We start from the raw sequence: 21,198 nt of genomic DNA on the forward strand, positions 1-21,198 counted from the left end.
TGGAAGCTTACTACAAATTTCAAGGTCCCTTAAGGCACTGGCCTTCAGTCTTTCTCTCCCTGCACATAGAAAGGCAGACGTGCCCAATGTTACCTGAAAATCCTTGTTCATTAATTATGTCTCCCTGCTCTTTCCTTCATTTGGAAAAAAATACATTAGAATGCAAGTAACTGAATACATTAACTGACTACATTAGAATGCAAGTTCAGGTTGTACCTGAACTATCTGTTGCAAACTTCATGCCAGCTCATTTTTAATAGTATCTATGATTGTCCCTCATTCATAGTGGGAAAAAATAGGGAAAAAATGATTGCAAATATTAGGTTTTGATTTATACCTCCCTGAAGTGCCTAGGTTGAATTTTGCACATAGGCAAAACAATCCCCAATAGTCTGATAAGCAGACGTTCTCTCCCTACAGATAGATAATAACAGGAACCAACTTTTATGGAGCACTCAATGTGTGCTAAGCCACTTATCTACATTTTTTCCTTTAACCCTGACAAAAATTCTGAGAAATAGCTTTATCAATGAGGAAACTGAGTTTCTGGAACTAACTCTTGCTCACCATCACATTAAGCAGCTGAACGAGGGCTCAGATCTAGGTCTCGCTGACTCTTCTGACTCTCGCCTGGGTTTAGAGGCTGTCCTGTTATTCTTGTAAATAATCTCAATGAGAACAAGGCCAGCTGGCTCAGTGTGACACTCGATCCCAAATCATTCTCTTTCACTTTCTGCCAGATTGGAAGACTGTATAGTGATTAAATATTTCTGGCCAGCAATGTCTTGCCATTTATGGAAAAATGATACCCCCTAATCTTTAATAATTGTTTCATTAAGAACAAAAACAAAGCTCCTGCTAAACTTTGGAATGACTATAGGAAAATCTTAGTACTTCTTGCACCTTAGTCTCCCTCTCTCCTCGGCAAGGAAAGAATAGCATCGTTTTCCAAAGTTGCTTTAGGAAGAAGACAGAGGATGCTACTTAGTTTTGATCAGTAGACTTTTTTTTTTCTTTTTTTTTGTGGCAGGCTACAACTACCATGGGACATTTTAAGGTTAGGAAACCCCTTCTTAGGGGATAAGGCCATTTTATGGTAAAAGAGGCTCAGAAGGCCTAAGGAGGGAGGTTATTATTAAAGCATGAGCTTGCCTCTGAAGATCCATATAGATTCTGGTGTTTCTCCAAGGCCACCTTGCGAGTTAGGTAGGAAGACATGATCCAAGGCTTTATATTTGCTAAACTTATTTGTGTTAGGTTCCTACCTCCTATCTCATTTGCCTGGGAGGGGAGGGGGGCCCGCCCAACTTGTTTTGGGGGAAGTGTAGCAAGATAAGAGCCAAGTTAAGTTAGCTAATTTGTTAATTTGGTGAGAGGACTCTGTAAAAAGATCATTTCATGGGGTGCCTGGGTGACTCAGTCGGTTAAGCGACCAACTTCATTCAGCTCAGGTCATGGTCTCACGGTTTGTGAGTTTGAGCCCTGCATGGGGCTCTGTGCTGACAGCTCAGAGCCTGGAGCCTACTTCCGATTCTGTGTCTCCCTCTCTCTCTGCCCCTCCCCTGCTTGAGCCCTGTCTCTCTCAAAAATAAAATAAAATAAAATAAAATAAAATACCCTTAAAATTTTTTTAAAAAGGCCATTTCATTTGTGTGGATAAGAAGCTCTTAGGGTGGTTTTCTTGTCCTTTGGGTTTTGAAGGTAATTTTGTAAAGAATAATTAAGCCTTAGGTTTTCTTTTGAGCCTGAGAGGTAGGTCCTGGGAAAGCCAGTTGCTTCGTGGATGGGAATATACCCACAGCTGGGGGTGGGAGTGGGTTGGGTGGGCAGAGGTAGATCTGATTAGCTGAAGTCTATGGTCTTCCTCAATGAGCCACCACAGACTTGTAGGTGGGGTCGACATCTTCACGTCATGATGTCTAGGCTAAGCTTACGAGGGAAAGGAATAACCTCCCCACAAGGTGGTCGACATGAGCCACTGAAATAATGTATCTGAGAGTGCTTTATAAAAACATTGTTATAATGTGTGGAAATGGTGGCTAAAGGAAGTGCTTCAAAACGTCAGCTATTATTAATGAGAGTGTAATTCAATATTAGGTCTAACTGGACACGGCTGATGTATACACACATGGGGCAACTTTTCAAAATATATCCTTTCCTTACCTGTTCACAGATATTCCTCACCATCCATTCTCATTCCTCCCTGCTTTCTCCCCTTTGCATAGTATATTCATATAAATACATTTATCCATTCCGTTTTAGCAGCTGGAGTGTGAGTGTGGTTTCCTTAGTTGCTCTGCTGTGTGTGAAGCGAACACTGACTACACATTATTCTTTACTCCAGGAAGGCTGGGAACAATTCAAAGCCAAGGGCATGTTGTAACACTACTTAATAATCTGATGTCACATGGCCCATTCTCTGAATAATAGGTATGTTTTCTTTAGGGCTGGTGTCTTAGACCTGCTTCCTAGGGCAGAGCCTCATTACTAAGCACAATATTTCTTAATTAATCAAATGAGAACCAGGCCATGTTGGTATGATGTCACTGCATTAGTGCTTGGCATAATTTCTTCTCTGGTCATCTGGCTGAATCATTAAGATAGCTAACATAACTGTAGGAACAATGGCTCTCACACCTGGTATGAGGAAGAATTACCTAACGTAGCTTTGAGGATGCTCATTTGCACAAAGTTCTGGAAAATGTCGATATGGAAAGAAGTTCTGTGTCAGTTTTCTTTTCTTTTTTTCTGCGTCTGTTTTCTTTTACCTTCCTTCTTCCAATAAAAACGTATTAAGCACCTACTGTATGCTAAGCATTAGGTATAAAAAAAAACCATCCCTGCTCTCAAGCCCTTAAGGAGCTCAAAGGTGTGTGTGTGACCACAGTACAATAAGTTATGAACAATGAGATAGGTTAGCATAACCTTCTGTGAGCATACACATGGGAGAGGGCAGCTCTGGGAAGGCTTTGCAGAGGAGATGTTGTGTTAACTATTGAAGGATAAATAGAAATTTGCGGAGCCCAAACCCAACAAACAAGAGTAGCAGAAGGGGTATCCATGTGGCTGAACAAAATCTACAAAGGCACCAAGGCGTGGAGGAAGGTGATTGGGACGTACGATGTGTAGTCTGCTAATACCCATAGTAGTCTTGTCATAGTCTGGTGTTACCAGTGCACGGATGCACAGTTTACAGCAGCAGACATTTTTGTGGACCTGCTCCTGAGGTGTCTCCACAGCTGTGGTAATCATCCGCTACAATCTGGTTTTGGCAGGCCACAACTGTTTTCCCTCTGCTTCATGGTGTGGAATTCTGGAGGATCAGTAGAGCACTTCTCGGTCACTTCTCCGTGTGGAGATAGACATGAGGGAAGCTCTGAACCCTGAATCAGCTACCAGTTGCCTACCGCCACGAGATGGGAGATGTGCAGAGAGTAGACTCCAGGATAAAATTACTTTATCTCATTTGAATGACCTGTTCTGGTAAATCATGCTAGATTTCAAGAGTTACACCAGCTCCTTTTACCTAGACTAAGGTCAAGCTTAAGTGGCTTCCTCCGTCTCTTTTCTCCTGTGCTTCGATCTATTTCCTACCGACTGCCTACAACCGAGCCTTCCCCAGAAGTACAAGCAGGCCCTGGACCATCTTACTCTGGGTGTGGAAGGATGCACAAAAGGGAGGTATGAGAAGTGACAGGTTTAAGATAGGAAAAGCCATGATGGATTGAGTGGTGTGGAGAGAACAGCCAGAGGAGTCTCATGGCTCCCAGGTATGGTCTTACTTCAGTATGGCCGTTGCGTTCAATCATTGGCTGGAGGCAGCCTTGGGAAGCATGGCCTCAGCACAAAGTCAAGTGTGGGTTTCAGGTGACTGGCTTGAGGACTCCCCAGTGGCCTTGCTGAACTTTCTTTACAACCGCACTGCGATCCAAGACACTTTCACTCAGCCTTCCTTCCTTCCCGCTCTCCTTCGCTCAAGGTCAGATATGCATCATGGTTGGACAGCTTCCCCAACTTCTCTTGGCTCCTCTTCACTTCCTCTACAGATGTTTCCCCTGGTAAATGTCTTGCATGTGTAACTGTATTTTGGTGGCTCCTTTTTGGAGGACCTGGAACAATACTGCACGGGACGAGCAAAGGAATGCTGATTTTAGTTCTATGCTCTTTACTGCTGAGATTCACCAGTAGGAAAATGTATTGCTTTGATCAAAGTTTTAAAAGAAAAGGGAGAACAGAAAGTGTGCCAATAAGGCAAGAGAAAGCTGTTGAAAAGGATTAAAGTTCAATAAAATAGGGACAATAAGGAATGAGATACAAGAAGATGCAATGGTTTAAAAATATTTGAATGAGCATGACGTGGAGGAAGGTATAATAAAAATGCAATGTCACGTGGGGTCACCCCCCCCCGACCAAGGTCTGTTTAGTGGGAGTCACTAGCCTTCACTTGTTCCTGTTTGAGTCTCAGTCTTGGGCTTCTGGAGCTTACTAGCTCACTCTTGTATAATAAAAACCCTCTTTCACAGTGTCAATTCAGTAACTAAAATTGTCCAGTTTGATGCTTAATCAAAATTCAATCTTCAGGGCGCCTGGGTGGCTCAGTCGGTTAAGCGTCTGACTTCGGCTCAGGTCATGATGTCGTGGTCCGTGAGTTCGAGCCCCGCGTTGGGCTCTGTGCTGACAGCTCAGAGCCTGAAGCCTGTTTCAGATTCTGTGTCTCCCTGTCTCTCTGACCCTCCCCCGTTTATGCTCTGTCTCTCTCTCTCTGTCTCAAGAGAATAAATAAACGTTAAAAAAAATAAAACAAAAATAAAACAAAAAAACTCAATCTTCATTCAAGTGAAGTTTTCTTCTCCTTACCTATTGACCAGGACAAGAAAGATTCTATGGCCTCTTCAATTCTAGACAAAATTGGTACTCTGTCTCTTCTGCTTCATTCTGTTTGCCAAAGCAAGTCACATGGCCAGCCCCGAAGGTAAAATCCAAGGAAATATACTTATTCCTGAGTCAGAAAAACTGAAATTACATGGTAAAGTGTGTGGGTAGAGGGAAAAGCAAAAGTTAGGGCTAGGAATTCGATCTCCCGTAGTACTAAGGGGAGAAAGTCTCCAATTAGCTATGCGTGGCACCTGTGTTCATCCCTTGACCATTCCCTGTGGCCAGGGTGGGACATGGTAGTATGATTGGCAGCTACAATAGGACTACGTGCTTGATGTGAGTAAGAAGAACTGTTTCCCCAAAAGAAGGAGATGCTAATCCAGGAAGAAAGGAGGAGGCTAGAAACAGAACAATTCTACTCCCATGCTTCCCATGCTTTGGCTTCTTAGCCCTTATAATCACTCTTTCACATAGGTACTCCTAAGATCCTCTTTTTTTTTTTTTTTTTAATGTTTATTTTTGAGAAAGAGAGAGAGAGAGAGCAGGGGAGAGGCAGAGAGAGAGAGGGAGACAGAGGCTCCCAAGCAGGCTCTGCGCTGACAGCTGAGAGTGCAATGTGGGGCTTGAATTCACAAACCGTGAGATCATGACTTGAGCTGAAATCAAGAGTTGGTCGCCTAACCCACTGAGCCACCCTAATATCCTTTTTATAGCTGAGAAAATTGATGTTAAGAGAGGTTATGTAACTTGCTCAAGATGACCCATCTTGAATGATAGAAATTTTGGATTAAAAAAATAGCTTTAGGAACTCCTGGGTGGCTTAGGCGGTTAAGCAACCGACTCTTGATTTTGGTTCAGGTCATGATCTCATGGTCAGGAGACTGAGTCCTGTGTCTGGCTCAGCACAGAGCCTCGTTGGGATTCTTTCTCCTCTCTCTGCTTCTAGTCTGCTTGTGCTCTCCCTCACCCCCATCCTCCACCCCCAACAAAAATAAATAAATTAATTAAAAAAAAATAGATATACCTAAGGGCGGCTGGCTGGTTCAGTCAGTAGAGCATGTGACTCTTGATTTTGGGCTCATGAGTTCCAGTTAGGTGTAGAGATTACTAAAAATAGATTATCTAATCACCAAAGCCACAGTAATCAAGAGAGTGGTGTTTATTGAAAGGACAGACACAAAGATCAATGGAACAGAATGCAGAGTCTAGAAATAGACACACCCATGCATTGTCAACCAATTTTTTAAAGATGTTATTTCTAAGTAATCTCTACACCAATGTGGGGCTTGAACCCATAACCCCAAGATCAAGAGTTGCATGCTCTCCTGATTGAGCCAGCCAGGCACCCCAACCAATTTTTAATGAAAGTGCAAAAAGTCAATGTAGGAAGATAGTCTTTTCAGTAAATGATGTTGAAGCAAATAACAACCATATGCAAAAAAAAAAAAACAAACACAAAAAACAAAAAAAACAAAAAAGCCAAAGTAAAGAAAAAAAAAAAAAGAATCTCAACTTACACCTTTCACCTTATGCAAAAATGGATATGCCCAAACCTCACAATGAATCATAGACCTAAATGTAAAACATAAAACTATAAAGCTTCTAGAAAAAAACATAGAAGAAAATGTTTGTGAACTTGGATGAGGGAAAGGTTTCTTAGATATGAAGCTGAAAAAGCACGATCCATCAAAAAAAAAAAATCTAAATTGGGCTTCATCAAAATGAACAACTTTTGCTGTGTGAAAGTGACTGTAAAAGAGAATGAAAACACAAACCATAGACTAGGAGAAATAGTTTCAAATCACATATCTGACAAAGGACTTGTGTGCAGAATATATAAGAACTTTCAAAACTTATCAATGAGAAAATAACCCAATTAAAAATGAGCAAAAGATTCTTTTATTTTTATTTTATTCTTTTATTCTATATGTGAGATATATATATTATCTTTAAATAATACTTTATTGTTATAATCTGAATTTTCTCCATGACATAAGCATTAAGGGGATAACTTAAAAATTTCAAATAGTTGAGCAATTTTAGAGGCTGCTTTTGTTATTTATCACACTACAAGGTGAAAATATATATAGTGATTTTCTGCCTTTTAAAATTTTTTTAATGTTCATTTGTTTTTGAGACAGAGAGAGACAGTGCCAGCAGGGGCGGGGTAGAGAGAGAGGGAGACACAGAATCCGAAGCAGGCTCCAGGTTCTGAGCTGTCAGCACAGAGCCCTACGCGGGGCTTGAACCCACAAAACACAAGACCATGACCAGAGCTGAAGTCAGATGCCTAACAGACTGAGCCACCCAGGTGCCCCCCCCCCCTTTTTTTAAGTACGCTTCACACCCTGCATGGAGCTCATTGTGAGGTCTTGAACTCACGACCCTGAGATCAAGACCTAAGGTGAGATCAAGAGTTGGCTGTTTAACTGACTGAGCCACCCAGACACCCTGATTTTTTGCCTTTCTGATACTTATCCTATTTTTCTTATCTAAGTGATCCAAACAAATGATTGACATGGACTTACTGAAAAAAAAAAAGTTTTTCTTCTGTCTTGCCATTAAATTTTTACTATTACAGGGGTGCTTGGGTGGCTCAGTCAGTTGAACATCCAACTCGGGTCATGATCTCACAGCTCGTGAGTTCCAGCCCCGCGTCAGTCTCTGTGCTGACAGGTCAGAGCCTGGAGCTGTATGTATATATGTATGTATACATACATATATGTATATGTATATATACATAAATATATGTATATATTTAAGCTCTTCTTTATCTGTTCATCTATTGGTGGATACTTGGGCTGCTTCCATAATTTGGCTATTATAAATAATGTTGCAATAAGCATAGGGGTGCTTATCAAACTTTTCAAATTAGTGTTTTTCATATTCTTTGTAGAATTAATTTCTACATTAATTGCACTCATTAATGCAATTAGTGGATTATACGGTAATTCTTTTTCTCCTTCTCTTTTTAAAATGTTTTTTTTTTTATTTTGAGAGAGAGAGGGAGAGAGAGAATCCCAAGCAGACTATACACTGTCAGTGTGGAGCCTGAAGTGGGGCTCAATCCCACAAACCATGAGATCATGACCTGAGCTGAAATCAAGACTGAGCTACCTAGGCGCCCCTCATATGGTGATTCTATTTTTAATTTTTTGAAGAAACTTCATACTGTTTTCAATAGTGGCTATACCAGTTTGCATTCCCAACAACAGTGCACAGCAGTTCTTTTTTTCCCCCACATCTTCAACCTTGTTGTTTCCTGTGTTTTTGATTTTAGCCATTCTGACGGGTGTGACATGATATCTCATTGTAGTTTTGATTTGCATTTCTCTGATGATGAGTGACATCGAGCATCTTTTTGTGTGTCTGTTGGCCATCTATATGTCTTCTTTGGAGAAATGTCTGTTCATGTCTTCTGCCCACTTTTGAATTGGATTATTTGGCTTTTTGGTGTTGAGTGTTATAAATTCTTTATATATTTTGGATACTAACCCTTTAACAGATATAGCATTTGCAAATATCTTCTTCCATTTAGTAGGTACCTTTTAATTTTGTTGGTTATTTCCTTCACTGAACAGAAGCTTTTTATTTTGATGTGGTCCCAATAGTTTATTATTATTATTTTTTTTGTTCCTCTTGCCTCAGGAGACATATCTAGAAAAATGTTGCTATGGCTGATGTCAGAGAAATTACTGCCTGTGCTCTCTGCTGCGATTTTTATGGTTTCAGGTCTCACATTTAGGTCCTTAGTCCATTTTGAGTCTATTTTTGGGCATGGCATAAGAAAGTGGTCCAGTTTCATTGTTTTGCATGTAGCTGCCCAGTGTTTTCAATGCCATTTGTTGAAGAGACTGTCTTTTTCCTATTGCATGATCTTTCCTCCTTTGTTGAAGGTTAACATAATAAAATAATCATGGTTTTACTGCTGGGTTCTCTATTCTGTTCTTTTGATCTATATGTCTATTTTTGTGCCAGTATCATACTGTTTTGGTTCGTATAGCTTTGTAGAATATCTCAAAATCTGGGATGGTGATACCTCCAGTTTTGTTCTTCTTTTTCAAGACTGCTTTGGCTCTTTGGGGTCTTTTGTGGTTCTATGCAAATCTTAGGATTATTTGTTCTAGTTCTGTGAAAAATGCTTTTGGTACTTTGATAGGAATTGCATTAAATCTGTGGATCGTTTTGAGTAGTATGAACATTTTAACAATATTTGTTTTTCAAAAAATGGGCAAAGGGCTTTGAACAGATACTTCATGAAAGGAGATACACACAGATGGCAGATAAACACATGAACGTGTGTTCAACATCATCAGTAATTATGGAGTTGCAAATTCAAACATAATGAGATAATACCACATGCCTCTTAGAATGGCTAAAAACCCAAACCAAGGCAACCCAACCCAACTAAACCCAAACTAAAACAAAACAAAACAAAACCTGAAATGCTCAATGCTGATGAGGCTATGGAGCCACTGGAACTCCCATACATTGCTGGTAGGATGCAAAATGGTGCAGCCACTTTGGAAAACAGTGCGGAGTTTTCTTACAAGGATAAACACACACCATATGACCCAGTAATTCTAGGTATTTACCCAAGAGAAATGAAAACTGAAGTTCACGTGAAAAAAAAAATGGTACATGAGTATTTGTTGCAGCTTTATTCACAATCATCAAATACCGGAAACCAAAATGTCCATCAACAATTGAATGGATATGGGGCGACTGGGTAGCTCAGTTGGTTGAGTATCCGAGTTCGGCTCAGGTCACGATCTTGCGGTCTGTGAGTTCGAGCCCCGCATCGGGTTCTGTGCTGACAGCTCAGAGCCTGGAGCCTGCTTCAGATTCTGTGTCTCCCTCTCTCTCTGACCCTCCCCTGCTCATGCTCTATCTCTGTCTGTCAAAAACAAATAAAACATTAAAAAAATTAAAAAAAAAAACCAACTGAATGGATAAACACACTGTGGTGTAACCATACCACGGAATACTACTTAGCAGTAAAAAAGAATGAACTATACACACAGCAACACGGGTGAATCTCAAATGCATTTTGCTAAGTGAAAGAAGCCAGATCTGAGTGACTACCGATTGTGTGATGCCATTTGTATGGCAGCCTCAAGAAGGCAAAAGTAGAGAGATGGAGACCAGATCCTTGGTTGTCAGGGACTTGGGCTGAGATGCGTTGGTTATAAAGAGGCAGCACCAGGGGATTATTGGGGCTGATGTAACTCTTCTGTATCTTAATGGTGGTAGTGGCATCATGCTGCTGCTTTACTTCCAAGCAGAGAGAAGAGGACACATGTTTTTACAATCTAGGGAGTTAAGAGGGAAGAGTCTTTTGCTTTCTGACTAAATTGAGGTCATTGTATCTACTAGTTGAATTCTCAAGGGCTTCTGTCAGAGCTCCAGCTGGAAATTTCAGGGTCAATGAGAAGCCTGGACACCTAGAAAATTCTATCACAGATAAGATGTGTAAGGCAGAATAATGGCTCCCCGTGACGTCTACATCCTATTCCCCGGAACTTATGAGTGTTGCCTTAAGTGGCAAAAGGGTCTTTCCATATGCGATTAATGTTGAGGACCTGGAGACAGGGAGAATAGCTTGGATTATCTAGCTGGGCCCAATCTAATCAAATGAATCCTTTAAAGCAAAAGCAGCTGTGGTCAGAGACACGCCTATGGAAGACTGGTCATTCCTTCTCCCTCATCCCTGCTTTGTTTTTCTCCATAGCACTCAGTGCCGTATTGTAGGCAGAATGATGGATCCCCAAAGATGCGCACACCCTAATTCCCAGAATCTGTGAATATATGTTACATGGCTAAAGGGGAGGGAAGGTTGCAGATGGAATTAAGTTTGCTCATTTGCTGACCCACGAATAGGGAGATTATTTGGGATTATCTGGGTGGATCCAATGTCACAAGGGTCCTGAAAGATGGAAGAGGAGGGCAGAAGACATCAGAGTGACGGGATGAGAGAACTCAACGTGCCTTTGCTGACTTTGAAGGTGGAGGAAGGAACCGTGGAGCCAAGGAACACAGAGCCTCTAGAAGCTGGAAGAGGCAAGGAAAAGGAGCCTCCCCTAGAGGCTCCAGAAGGGAATGCAGCACCGTCAACACCTTCATTGCCACCCGTGAGACCCAGGTTAGACTTCTAGCCCACAGTCCTGCAAGGTATTAAGTTTGTGTTGTTTCAAGCCACTAGGTTTGTGGTGATTTGTTATAGCAGCAATGGAAACCAATACATAAGGAGAATGTATTGTTAAGTGTGAGGGGAGATGTTAATATTCACCAGGCTTCCTGGTTCTTCATCCCTCGAGTCCAGGCAGGTGATCCATTTGTCTACCTTCAGGATCAGTCTCATTGCCACTGGGATCAGTTCTGATCCTGGCAGTAAACATATGGGGTGTTTGTTGATATAAGATCGCGTATTAAACTGCACTCCTGTTGCCTGTGCCAGTGTTTCCTGAAAACACGTTCCCAGCTCCTGCCCTCCTTCAGCACAGGTGACTCGACCTCATTCTGAACCCAGTTTCGGGTTGTATCTGCTCCTGCCTCGAGATCCCTGTTCCCGATCTCCTTTTCCTCCACCAGATTGCACTACATACTTGAGCGTGCCGAGGCCCCACACTTGCTTCACCCCTGACACAACTTTTTCTTCCCTCTGCTTGGGATTTTGTTTTATGCCCGTGCGACAGAGGGAAAGATGTATTATAATGATGTACTGGCAATACCTCCCTTCTTGTCCACGGGACGAATGCATGCTTTGTATACTCAGCTCACTCTAGAGGGCTTGCTGAATTAAGCAGGGTGGCTGGCAGTGAAGAGAATTAAAATGTGAGGGAAGACCAAAGTTCTTCACCTACCACAGGCTGAGGGGGATCATTGGAAGAAAATTTGATGAGAAGGTTGAATAAGCAGTAGAGATGGGTGAGCTGTAAGCCTAGAGATTTTGAGGAAATAGAAACTGAACAAATATTTAAAAGGAAGGTTTCCTAAGGGCACTTGGCTGGCTCAGTTGGTAGAGCATGCAATTCTTGATCTCGGGGGCATGAGTTCGAGCCCCATGTTGGATGTAGAGATTACTTAATAAAAAATAAAGTAAAATGAAGAAAAAAGAGGAAGGTTTCCTATATGGTATGTAATGTGATATTGTCTTTGCCTCCCTGAGAAACACTCAGTAAATGTTGGCTTTGTGGGAGCTTGGAGGCGGTAAGTGCTGAGGGTCGCCCCAAGGCAAGGGCAGGATGACCCCAAACAGCCCAAATAGTTTCAGATGGAGAGAATGAGGAAAGGGACGGAGGTGGTCTTCCCAGTGGAAGGCCTTTCAGCAGGGATCCTTCAGAAAGGCTGCAGGAAGTAGCTGTCTCTCAGAGCAGTCCAAGAGGGACACAAGAGGGCATTTACCTGCCTGCACGCTCCCGTCTCCATTTCCGTTGGCCAGGGTTCACCTCCTGAACTCCTAGATAGTGTCGTCTGGCCACTCTGTGACCACTCAGAAACTGATTTCACACACTGCCATTTCATTTAAGTCTGGAAATGGGCAGTGACTCACATGGGTGGGGCACTGACAAAATGAAAGAACAGAAGAGGCAGTGGAGGGAATCTGAGAAGGCTGAAAACATTTGTCTCCGTGATGAGAAAAGCTTTTATTAAAATCTGGCTCCAGGGGCACCTGGGTGGCTCAGTCGGTTAAGCATCTGACTTTGGCTCAGGTCATGGTCTCACGGGTTAGTGAGTTCAAGCCCCGCATCAGGCTCCCCACTGACAGTGCAGAGCATGCTTGGGATTCTTGCTCTCTCCTCTCTTTCTGCCCTCCACCACTCACACTTTCTCTCTCTCTCTCAAAACAAATAAATAAAAACTTAAAAAGAAAAAAAAGAAGCCATACCTTCTATTTCTAAAAAAAAAAAAAAAAAAATCTCGCTCCAAATTGTAAATCATGTTTTTGAGTGCACAGCTAATAAATGTATGAACTTACTTTTTTTTTTTAATGGTTATTTATTTTTGAGAGAGAGAGAGGGAGTGAGCAGGGAAGGAGCAGAGAAAGAGGGGGACAGAGGATCCAAAGCAGGCTCTGTGCTGACAGCAGAGAGCCCAATGCTGTCTCGTGGGGGCTCCAACTCAAGAACTGTGAGATCATGACCTCAGCCAAAGTTGGACACTTAACTGACTGAGCCACCCAGGCACTCCAAATTTACATTTTTATTCATAAAGACATATGAAAAACTACTGAGGAAACATTCCCTAATGCTAATTAAGAATGCCCCAGAAATCTCATCTTTAGAATTTCAGATTATAGCCATAGTGCTGCAGTCTAACAGGTGGGAAGCTTCTAGCATTTTGATTTTTAAAAGGTCATGCTGTCTCAAAAATAAATAAACATAAAAAAAAATTAAAAAAAAAAAAAAAAGGGGCACCTGGGTGGCTCAGTCACTTGGGCGTCTGACTTTGGCTCAGTTCACGATCTCACCATCGGTGGGTTCCGGCCCCGTGTCGGGCTCTGTGCTGACAGCTCAGAGCCTGGAGCCTGCTTCGGATTCTGTCTCTCTCTCTCTCTCTCTCTCTCTCTCTGCCCCTCCCCTACTTCCACTGTCTCTGTCTCAAAAATAAATAAACATTAAAATTTTTTTTAAAAGGTCATGCTGTTTAATTACTCAAGTATTACATATAATATTTTTACTAGTAAAAAAAAATTTTTTTTCAAGCCAAAACCACCCTTCCGAGTAAGGGCAGTTGCATTTTCTCTGCCCTTTCTTAACTCAGCCCTGAATGGAAAAGGGGCATGATTTGAGGGGCAGATTTGGGGAAAATAAAGTGGGCATGCTCAGTTCATTCCCACCCACTTTCCTCCTTGGAATCCAGCCCGCATGAGGTCTGCTCTCAGGGCGGGCTGACGCCTCCACTCACGGCAAGGCAAATCCCCCTTGGACCTGGACTGCTGGATTTTATTCTGCAGCTGGGTGCTGGGAAGCTTTTCTGACTCCCAACCCAGCTTTATCAGGAACTAGGTACGACTTTGGCCTTCTCCTTCCACTCCTTTATCTCAGTTTGTTTTGAACTCAGAAAAGGAGGAAGGGGTGCTATTTATCGGGCTCTGCTTCAGTGTTCCGACATTTGGTACATCGGCCAGAAAATTGGTGTGGGAGAAATAAGGTACACAATTAAGGAGAAGCGAATGAATGCCCATGGAGTGACTGAGGCTTCTGGAGTGGCATGGGATTGGCCTTGGCCCTGTGGTCTTGCTCTTTAGTGTGTGTGTGCAGGACATTTCGATCTTGGCAGTCTTACATTGAGCCAGGTAGGTTTTTATGGTGGTGCAGTGGGCTCTTAACAGCTGTGGCCTGGGAAAAAAGACCTTAGAAAAGCCACTCTGAGGCTGTAAGAGGACTTTGGCAAGGGCACAGGGGCCACGAGAGGGACTTATCAGGGGCCAGCAGGCTGAAGAGGTCTTAATAAGCAGTTACAGCTGAGGCAAGGGTTCAATTATAGGGAGAAAGAAACAGTCTTTTCATATACTGCCCTTTTAGATATTGAAGGAGTAGAAAAATATTTGCTGTTTTTAAACCGTGGGGGCAGCTGGGTTCTCTTTGGACCACAGAGCACTAATGAGAGATTAGTTTTCAATGTGCTAGTACTAAGTTTAGGTGGGTAATGTAAACAAACAGTCCTAATTTTGATTCCTCTTTTATGTTGTTTTGAACTATCTTCAAGGGCAAAAGTGGATGGACTAAGTTTGCATTTATGTGGCTCAAGAATCACTCCCTCTACTTGTCCTCGAGGTTGCTAGAAACTGGTTACGGAAATGGGATGGAGAAATCCTCCCCAGGTGATGGTTTTCTTCCGCCTGAGGAATGCCACAGAAAGAGGCGGTGGAAAAAGCCACGGCAGCACAGGAATAAAAATGCTTACTGGTTACTTTGGGAGCTCTGTCACTGGACGGAATTCACCTTCAGTGCAACACTGCAGTGCAGACATCTAAAATTCAAAAGGGACTCGGGAATTAAGAGGTTTCTAATATCTGGGTGGGAAAGGACAGCTCCACAGATAAGATCTGATCCACGAAGATGTTGCCAGTGCTGCGCGATTCTAACTTGGCAAGGAGGCAGCAGCCCCTCAAATGCCTTGCCAGAGGTGGAACTTCCTGGATGTGAAAAATGCAAGGTGCCATTGTGCGGAAATTAACCTGTAGCTAGTCGATTTCTCGTATCTAGGTTTTTAAATTTATTTTTAAAAAGTCTTTATTTTTTTTGTTTTAGAGAGAGAGAGAGAGAGAGAGACAGAGTGCAAGCAGGGGAGGCACAGAAAGAGAGGGAGACACAGAATCCAAAGCAGGCTCCAGGCTCCAAGCTGTTAGCACAGAGACTGACCCGGGGCTCAAACCCATGAACCGCAAGATCATGACCTGAGCTGAAGTCCGGCTCTCAACGGACTGAACTGCCTAGGCGCCCCCCTCCTAACTGGGTTTTAACTCACAATCCATCAATTCTGGATTCTTGGTCTCACTCAACTGGCTTCTGGTGAGGCTGTTATTTCTGCAACAGTTTTTGGCGACCCAAAATACTGTTGGCGACCCGCACTACTGATTCTGGGAATGTATTTTGCTTGATAATTTGCTTGAAAAATCGGCTTGTTTTCTGCCTCTGGTGTGTGTAGAGAGGGTGCTGTGATCATTTTGCATGTTCTGTAAATCTATAGACTCTTGGAAAAAGCAGAGTACAGACTTGCTGGGGGTAACTATTGCTTTCTAATTTGGAGGCCCTCTAGGAGCTGCCCCCATTCCAGTGAGATCCAGCTTAAAATGCAGTTGCTAAAGATCCCTGCCTCTACCCAAACATCGAAATCCCCTCCATCTGAGACAGAGCAGCTCGAATAAAAAGTTGGGGGAAATGAATTTTGGACTTTAATTTCTTTGAATTTTAATTCACAAAAACAGGGTAATTTTGTTTTGAATCTTGCTTTTCTTTGAAACTTAATGTCTCATGATTTTTATTTCATGCCTTGGACCTTAATTTCTCTCTAGACATTTGATAAAGGGAAGATGTTTATGTTAAAATTTTTTTCCCCTCAACATTATTAGCATTTTGTTATTGAGGTTGTGTTGTGCATATTATAATGGGAATAGTGCATTTGTCATTTTTATTTTAATTTTATTATTATTATTATTTTAAATGATTTTAATGTTTTTAAGTTTATTTATTCACTCTGAGACAGAGAGAGACAGACAGACAGAGAGAGAGAGTGCACACAAGTGAGGGAGGGGCAGAGAGAGGGAGAGAGAATCCCAAGCAGGCTCTGCACTGTCAGCACCAAGCCCAATGTGGGGCTTGAACCCATGAACCGTGAGATCATGACCTGAGCCATAGTCAGACGCTTAACCGACTGAGCCACCCAGGAGCCCAGTTTTATCAGTTTTTAAAAACGTTTATTTATTTATTGAGAGAGAGAGAGAGAGAGCAAGCATGTGTGGGGGAAGGGCAGAGAGCAGAAGAGAGAGAGAATCCCAAGCAGTCTCTGTGCTGGCAGCGTAGAGCCTGACGGGGGCTCAATTCCATGAACCCCTGAGACCATGACCTGAGCCAAAACCAAGAGTCGAAGCTCAACCGAGTCACCCAGGTGCCCCTTTGTCATTTAATTTCAATCCCGGGGCATCTGGGTGTCTCAGTCTGTCAAGCGTCCGATTTCAGTTCAGGTCATGATCTCATGGTTTGTGGGTTCAAGCCCTGTTTTGAGCTTTGCGCTGACAGCTCAGAGCCTGGAGCCTGCTTCAGATTCTGTGTCTCCCTCTCTCTCTGTCCCTCACCTGCTCAGGCACGCTCTCTCTGTCTCTCTCAACAATAAATAAACATTGGAAAAAAATGTTTTTTAAATCTCAATCCTGATCCTCTGGTATGCTATGTGGAAAACATGGATAGGCATGATAAAAACGGATAATAGAAAAATGAAAATTTCAGATTTGGGTACAAAATGGCATTGAACTATTTAATGCATATAGGGAACTATTTTGGAAACTTTTGTGAGTGAAATCTGTCTTGCCCACCAGTGTTCCTGGGAGGGGACAAAGTTGGGTAATATAAGAGGGAGGAGTAGTCTCATGAAGATGGGGCAGGACTGTTCTGATAGGCTCCTGAGGTCCTCTTGTGAGGATGTCACACACACCTCTGCTGACATAGGCTTAATGGCTAAAACCAGCGGTTTAAGAGAACAAAAATCAAGGGAATATTAGTGGGGGGATAATTCTTAACTGACTTTTGATAGTACCTTCTGCCATAGATTGAGTTATTCTCCAAGCATATCCATGTCCTAATTCCCGGAACCTGCGAACATATTCTTTTATATGGTACCAACGACTTTGCAGATGTGATTAAGTTAAGATCCTGACGTGGGGAGGTTATCCTGGATTATCTGGTTGGCCTGATGTGACCACAAGGGTCCTTAAAGGGGGACACAGAAGAGTCAGAGAGGAAGGTGATGTGATGACAAAGCCAGAGATGGGAATGACAAGCTTTGGCGACGGAGGAAGGAGACACAGCCAACAAGCACAGGCAGCCACTAAATGTTGAAAATGACAAAAAAAAGGGGGGGGGGGGGAAGTGGGATTCTTCCTCTTCCTCAGAGCCTCCAGAAGGAACCAGCCCTTCCAGCACCTGGACTTTACCTCTGAAAAGTGAAATGGATTTTGGACCTCGGACCTCTAGAACTACTAGAGAATAAAGATGCATTGTTTTAAGTAACAATGTGGTAATTTGTTACAGTCCCAACAGGGAATGAATACAACTTCCATCTGTGAGGGAACCTGACTTAGTAGATCTCCTTGTGTTCTTGGAGAGGGTGATGTAATCTGATTGGTAAATTCCAGAATAATAAATTGAGCATGAATGGCTTGGTTTCATTCTTCTTCCTCTTTGGGAGCCAGGCAGCCCAAGAAAGCACCCACTCGGCTACTTGCAGGGCAGGGCCACCTAGGTGATGGGATCTGCCCTTCTTGGGGCTGCTGGGTTTGGCTGGTTCAGTCGGTATAATACTGTGTGGTTCAGTATTAGTAAGCTCATTTGCCTTCCATGCTAAGCTACATTCTCTAGTGGCTCTCTTTTTAATGTTTATTTATTTTTGAAAGAGAGAGAGAGAGAGAGAGAGAGAGCGAGCACGTGAGCAGGGGAGGAGCAGAGGGAGAGGGGGACACAGGATCCAAAGCAGGCTCCAGGCTCTGAGCTGTCAGCACAGAGCCCGATACGGGGCTTGAACTCATGAACCGCGAGATCATGACCTGAGCCAAAGTCAGACACTTAACCGACTCAGCCACCCAGGTGCCCCTTCAGTGACTTTTATCAGAAAAGGTGATATTTTGGTTCCCATGGATCACTTCTTTGTCTTATTTCTCTCTTTATGTATAACTCAAGCATGATAAAAGGGTGAACTTGAAGATAATAGATTGAACAGAAGTGGCACAACCTTTTCTTCCAGCTCCAAATTTCTATAAGGTCTATAAGAAATGGAAAAGGTAGATGAAGAAAATCACAACTGCATGGGAAACAAGAGGGGGAAATTTCCAGGGACCAGAAATTGTGACAAATGCCTGTATGATACAGGCGCAGGTGAAAAAGATCTATGATAGCCAAAACTTGAATATTGTTTTTTTGTTTTTGTTTTTGTTTTGCTGCAAAATATAGGAAGGACACCCTGAATGCTTACTGCCCCAAACTGGTAGATGCTAGCAGCAGGAAAGAGTTTAAAGTTCAAATAAGTTGACTGATTCGGGGACCGCAGCAGGAATGTCTAGATGGTTTGATCCCTCCTTAGCACCACCTTCTCCTACCCCTTCTGCCTGATAATAGTAATGGTCGTGTCTATCTCCAGTGAAGAAAAATGGGGAGGAAGGTGACAGTAAGAAAGATAAGGCAGGGCCCCACCTTCAGTGTCTGGCAATGTCTGGGAAGAATGAGGAGCATCTGTACCAGAACACTAGCCACCGAGGTATAGCCAGTGGTAATCCTATCCTTCCTCAAAACAGGCCAAGAAAAGCAATGCGACGTAGATCTAAGAGATGCCCTCTACAGAGATGAGTGAAAAATCAAGAATGTCCAACTTTGAAGAATGCCACCATGACAGAGAGAGACGGTCAAACTTCCACCTGAGAAAATGGAGTCCGTAGAGCAAGAAGATTAGGGCTTTGCAACAAGTTATGACTTGTGTTCACGTTCTTGTGAACGCTGAATACACGTAAGTATGAATAAACCAGAGATTATGGAATCTGATTGTTGAAATAATAAAAGGGCTCCATCAGATTTGCTGGAAAACAAATTAACGAACTGGAAAACAGAGCTAGAAAGTTCTCTACATAATCAAGATACGTGAAAGATCTAGAATTTTCAGTTTTATCTAATCAGAGTTTCAGAGAGAAAGACTATAGAATATGGAAGAGAGGCGGAGCATTTAAATAAGTCATTCAGAGAAGACTTGCTTCCTCAGATTGAAAGGACCTACAAATAGTATGAAATGTATGAATAGAAGAGATAAGGAAAAAAGCCTTAAAATCTTCCAGACAAAATAAACAGAATGCCTACAAAGGAGGGAGGGAGGGAGAATCAAACAGACATCAGATTTCTCATCAAAAACACTGTATTAAAAAATATCAGTGCAATGGCATCTTCATAATTTTAAGAGACGCTGACTTTTTAGAGCATTTTGACCACTTTTAATTGTACACAGTGGCATACAAGTATATTCACATTGTTGCGTGACCATCCAATCTATCCAGCTCCAGACCTCTTCATCATCCCCACTGAAACTCGATGCTCAGTAAACACTAATCCCCCATTCCCTTCTCCCCACAGCTCCTGGCAGCCACCATTCTTTCAGAAGGGACAATAACTTTTAATTGAGGATTTTCCAAGACCCAATGAAACAGAAGAAAAGGATGGGGGTCTTTTCCTACCAGACATGCACCGTTAATATAGAGCTATTGTTATTAAAACAGAATGACATTAGTGCATGGATGGACAAGTAGACAACTAGGAACAGAACAGAAGCTCAGAACAGACCAAACTATTTATGAAAACGATTTATACAAAATGGACACTCTGGATCTATAGGGAAAGGGAGAACTACACTAGTGATGCTTGATAACCCCTTATACATAATTAGATCCCTAGCTCACAGATATACCAAAAATGAATTCTAGATAAGGACTCAAACTGAAAAGTAACTTTTATTTATATATTTTTTAATTTTTTTATTAAAAAAATTTTTTTTAATCGTTATTTATTCTTGAGACAGAGACAGAGCATGAACAGGGGAGGGGCAGAGAGAGAGGGAGACACAGAATCCAAAGCAGATTCCAGGCTCTGAGCTGTCAGTACAGAGCCCCACACGGGGCTCGAACCCACGAACCGTGAGATCATGACCTGAGCCGAAGTCCGACGCTTAACCGACTAAGCCACCCAGGCGCCCCGAAAAGTAACTTTTAGAAGAGAAAACGGGAGAATGTTTTTATGGTCTTGCTCTTTAGGATAAAACGAAGCTGAAAACCCAAGCCATAAAGGAAAAAATTGGTAATTTCAACAACATTAACATGTAGACAATGTCTGCTTATTAAAAGTCATTATAAACATTGAGAAGTTACAGGGGTGCCTAGGTGGCTCAATTGGTTAAGCATCGGACTCTTGATTTCAGCTCAGGTCATGATTTCATGGTTGTGAGATAGAGCCTCGCATCAGTCTCCATGCTGGGTGTGGATCCTGCTTAAGATTCTCTCTCTCCCTCTCCTGCTGCCTTTTCCCTGCTCATGTGTGCACTCTCTCTCTCCAAAAAAAAAAAAAAAAAAAAAAAAAAAAAAAAAAATCGAGAAGTTACAATCCAAAAGGTGATATTTGTAACAGATATAACCCACAAAGATTGGTGTGCAGATTACATAAAGAACTCCTACAGATCAATAAAATACAAATAACCCATTAGAAAAAGACAAAAATATAAACAAATTCACAGAAAAGTAAAACCAAATGACAAATAGGATGATCAACCTTCCTAAGATTCATAAAAAATGCAAAGAAAAATAATGTGATTCATTTTTTTAGCCAGTTTGGTAAAAACGAATATAAATGTGATACCAATTGTTGGTGGGAACGTAGAGCCATAGGACCTCTTCTGCACCATTGGCAGGGAGGTAAACTAGTATGTCCACTTTGGAGAACAATTTGGTAATGTCTAGAAGAATTACAAATGCACATAACCTAAGGCCTAGGATTTCATTCTGAGGATTCATTCTAGGAAATCAACAAGACTTGCACAAGAATGTTCAGAGCAACACGGTACAAGTAAAAAAAGTTA

At 42.2% G+C, this 21,198-nt stretch overlaps 1 protein-coding gene and 1 long non-coding RNA gene across 13 annotated transcripts in view; both read left to right on the forward strand.

Moving 5' to 3' along the window:
- Window positions 1-21,198, forward strand: part of APOLD1 (apolipoprotein L domain containing 1) — a 61,493-nt gene that overhangs the window by 16,167 nt on the left and 24,128 nt on the right. For 4 of the 12 annotated variants that reach the window (XM_030321763.1, XM_030321764.1, XM_030321769.1 and 1 more), the window contains 3 exons: window positions 4,869-4,972; window positions 10,881-11,046; window positions 18,884-19,092. Coding sequence is in view for 1 of the 12 variants with exons in the window: in XM_030321772.1 (XP_030177632.1) it covers window positions 10,881-11,017; window positions 14,587-15,057 (608 nt within the window). In the remaining 11 variants the exon portion in view is untranslated. Of the gene's footprint in view, window positions 1-4,868; window positions 4,973-10,880; window positions 11,047-14,586; window positions 15,164-18,883; window positions 19,093-21,198 lie in introns of those variants that run through there. The other 8 variants (XM_030321768.1, XM_030321766.1, XM_030321771.1 and 5 more) reach the window with 6 other exon arrangements.
- LOC115518328 lies at window positions 15,220-17,758 on the forward strand. Its single transcript, XR_003970238.1, has 2 exons — window positions 15,220-15,392; window positions 17,146-17,758. It is a non-coding gene; the product is annotated as an uncharacterized LOC115518328 (long non-coding RNA).

This window comes from Lynx canadensis, chromosome B4 (genome assembly GCF_007474595.2).
Source record: "Lynx canadensis isolate LIC74 chromosome B4, mLynCan4.pri.v2, whole genome shotgun sequence".
Lineage (NCBI taxonomy): Eukaryota > Metazoa > Chordata > Mammalia > Carnivora > Felidae > Lynx > Lynx canadensis.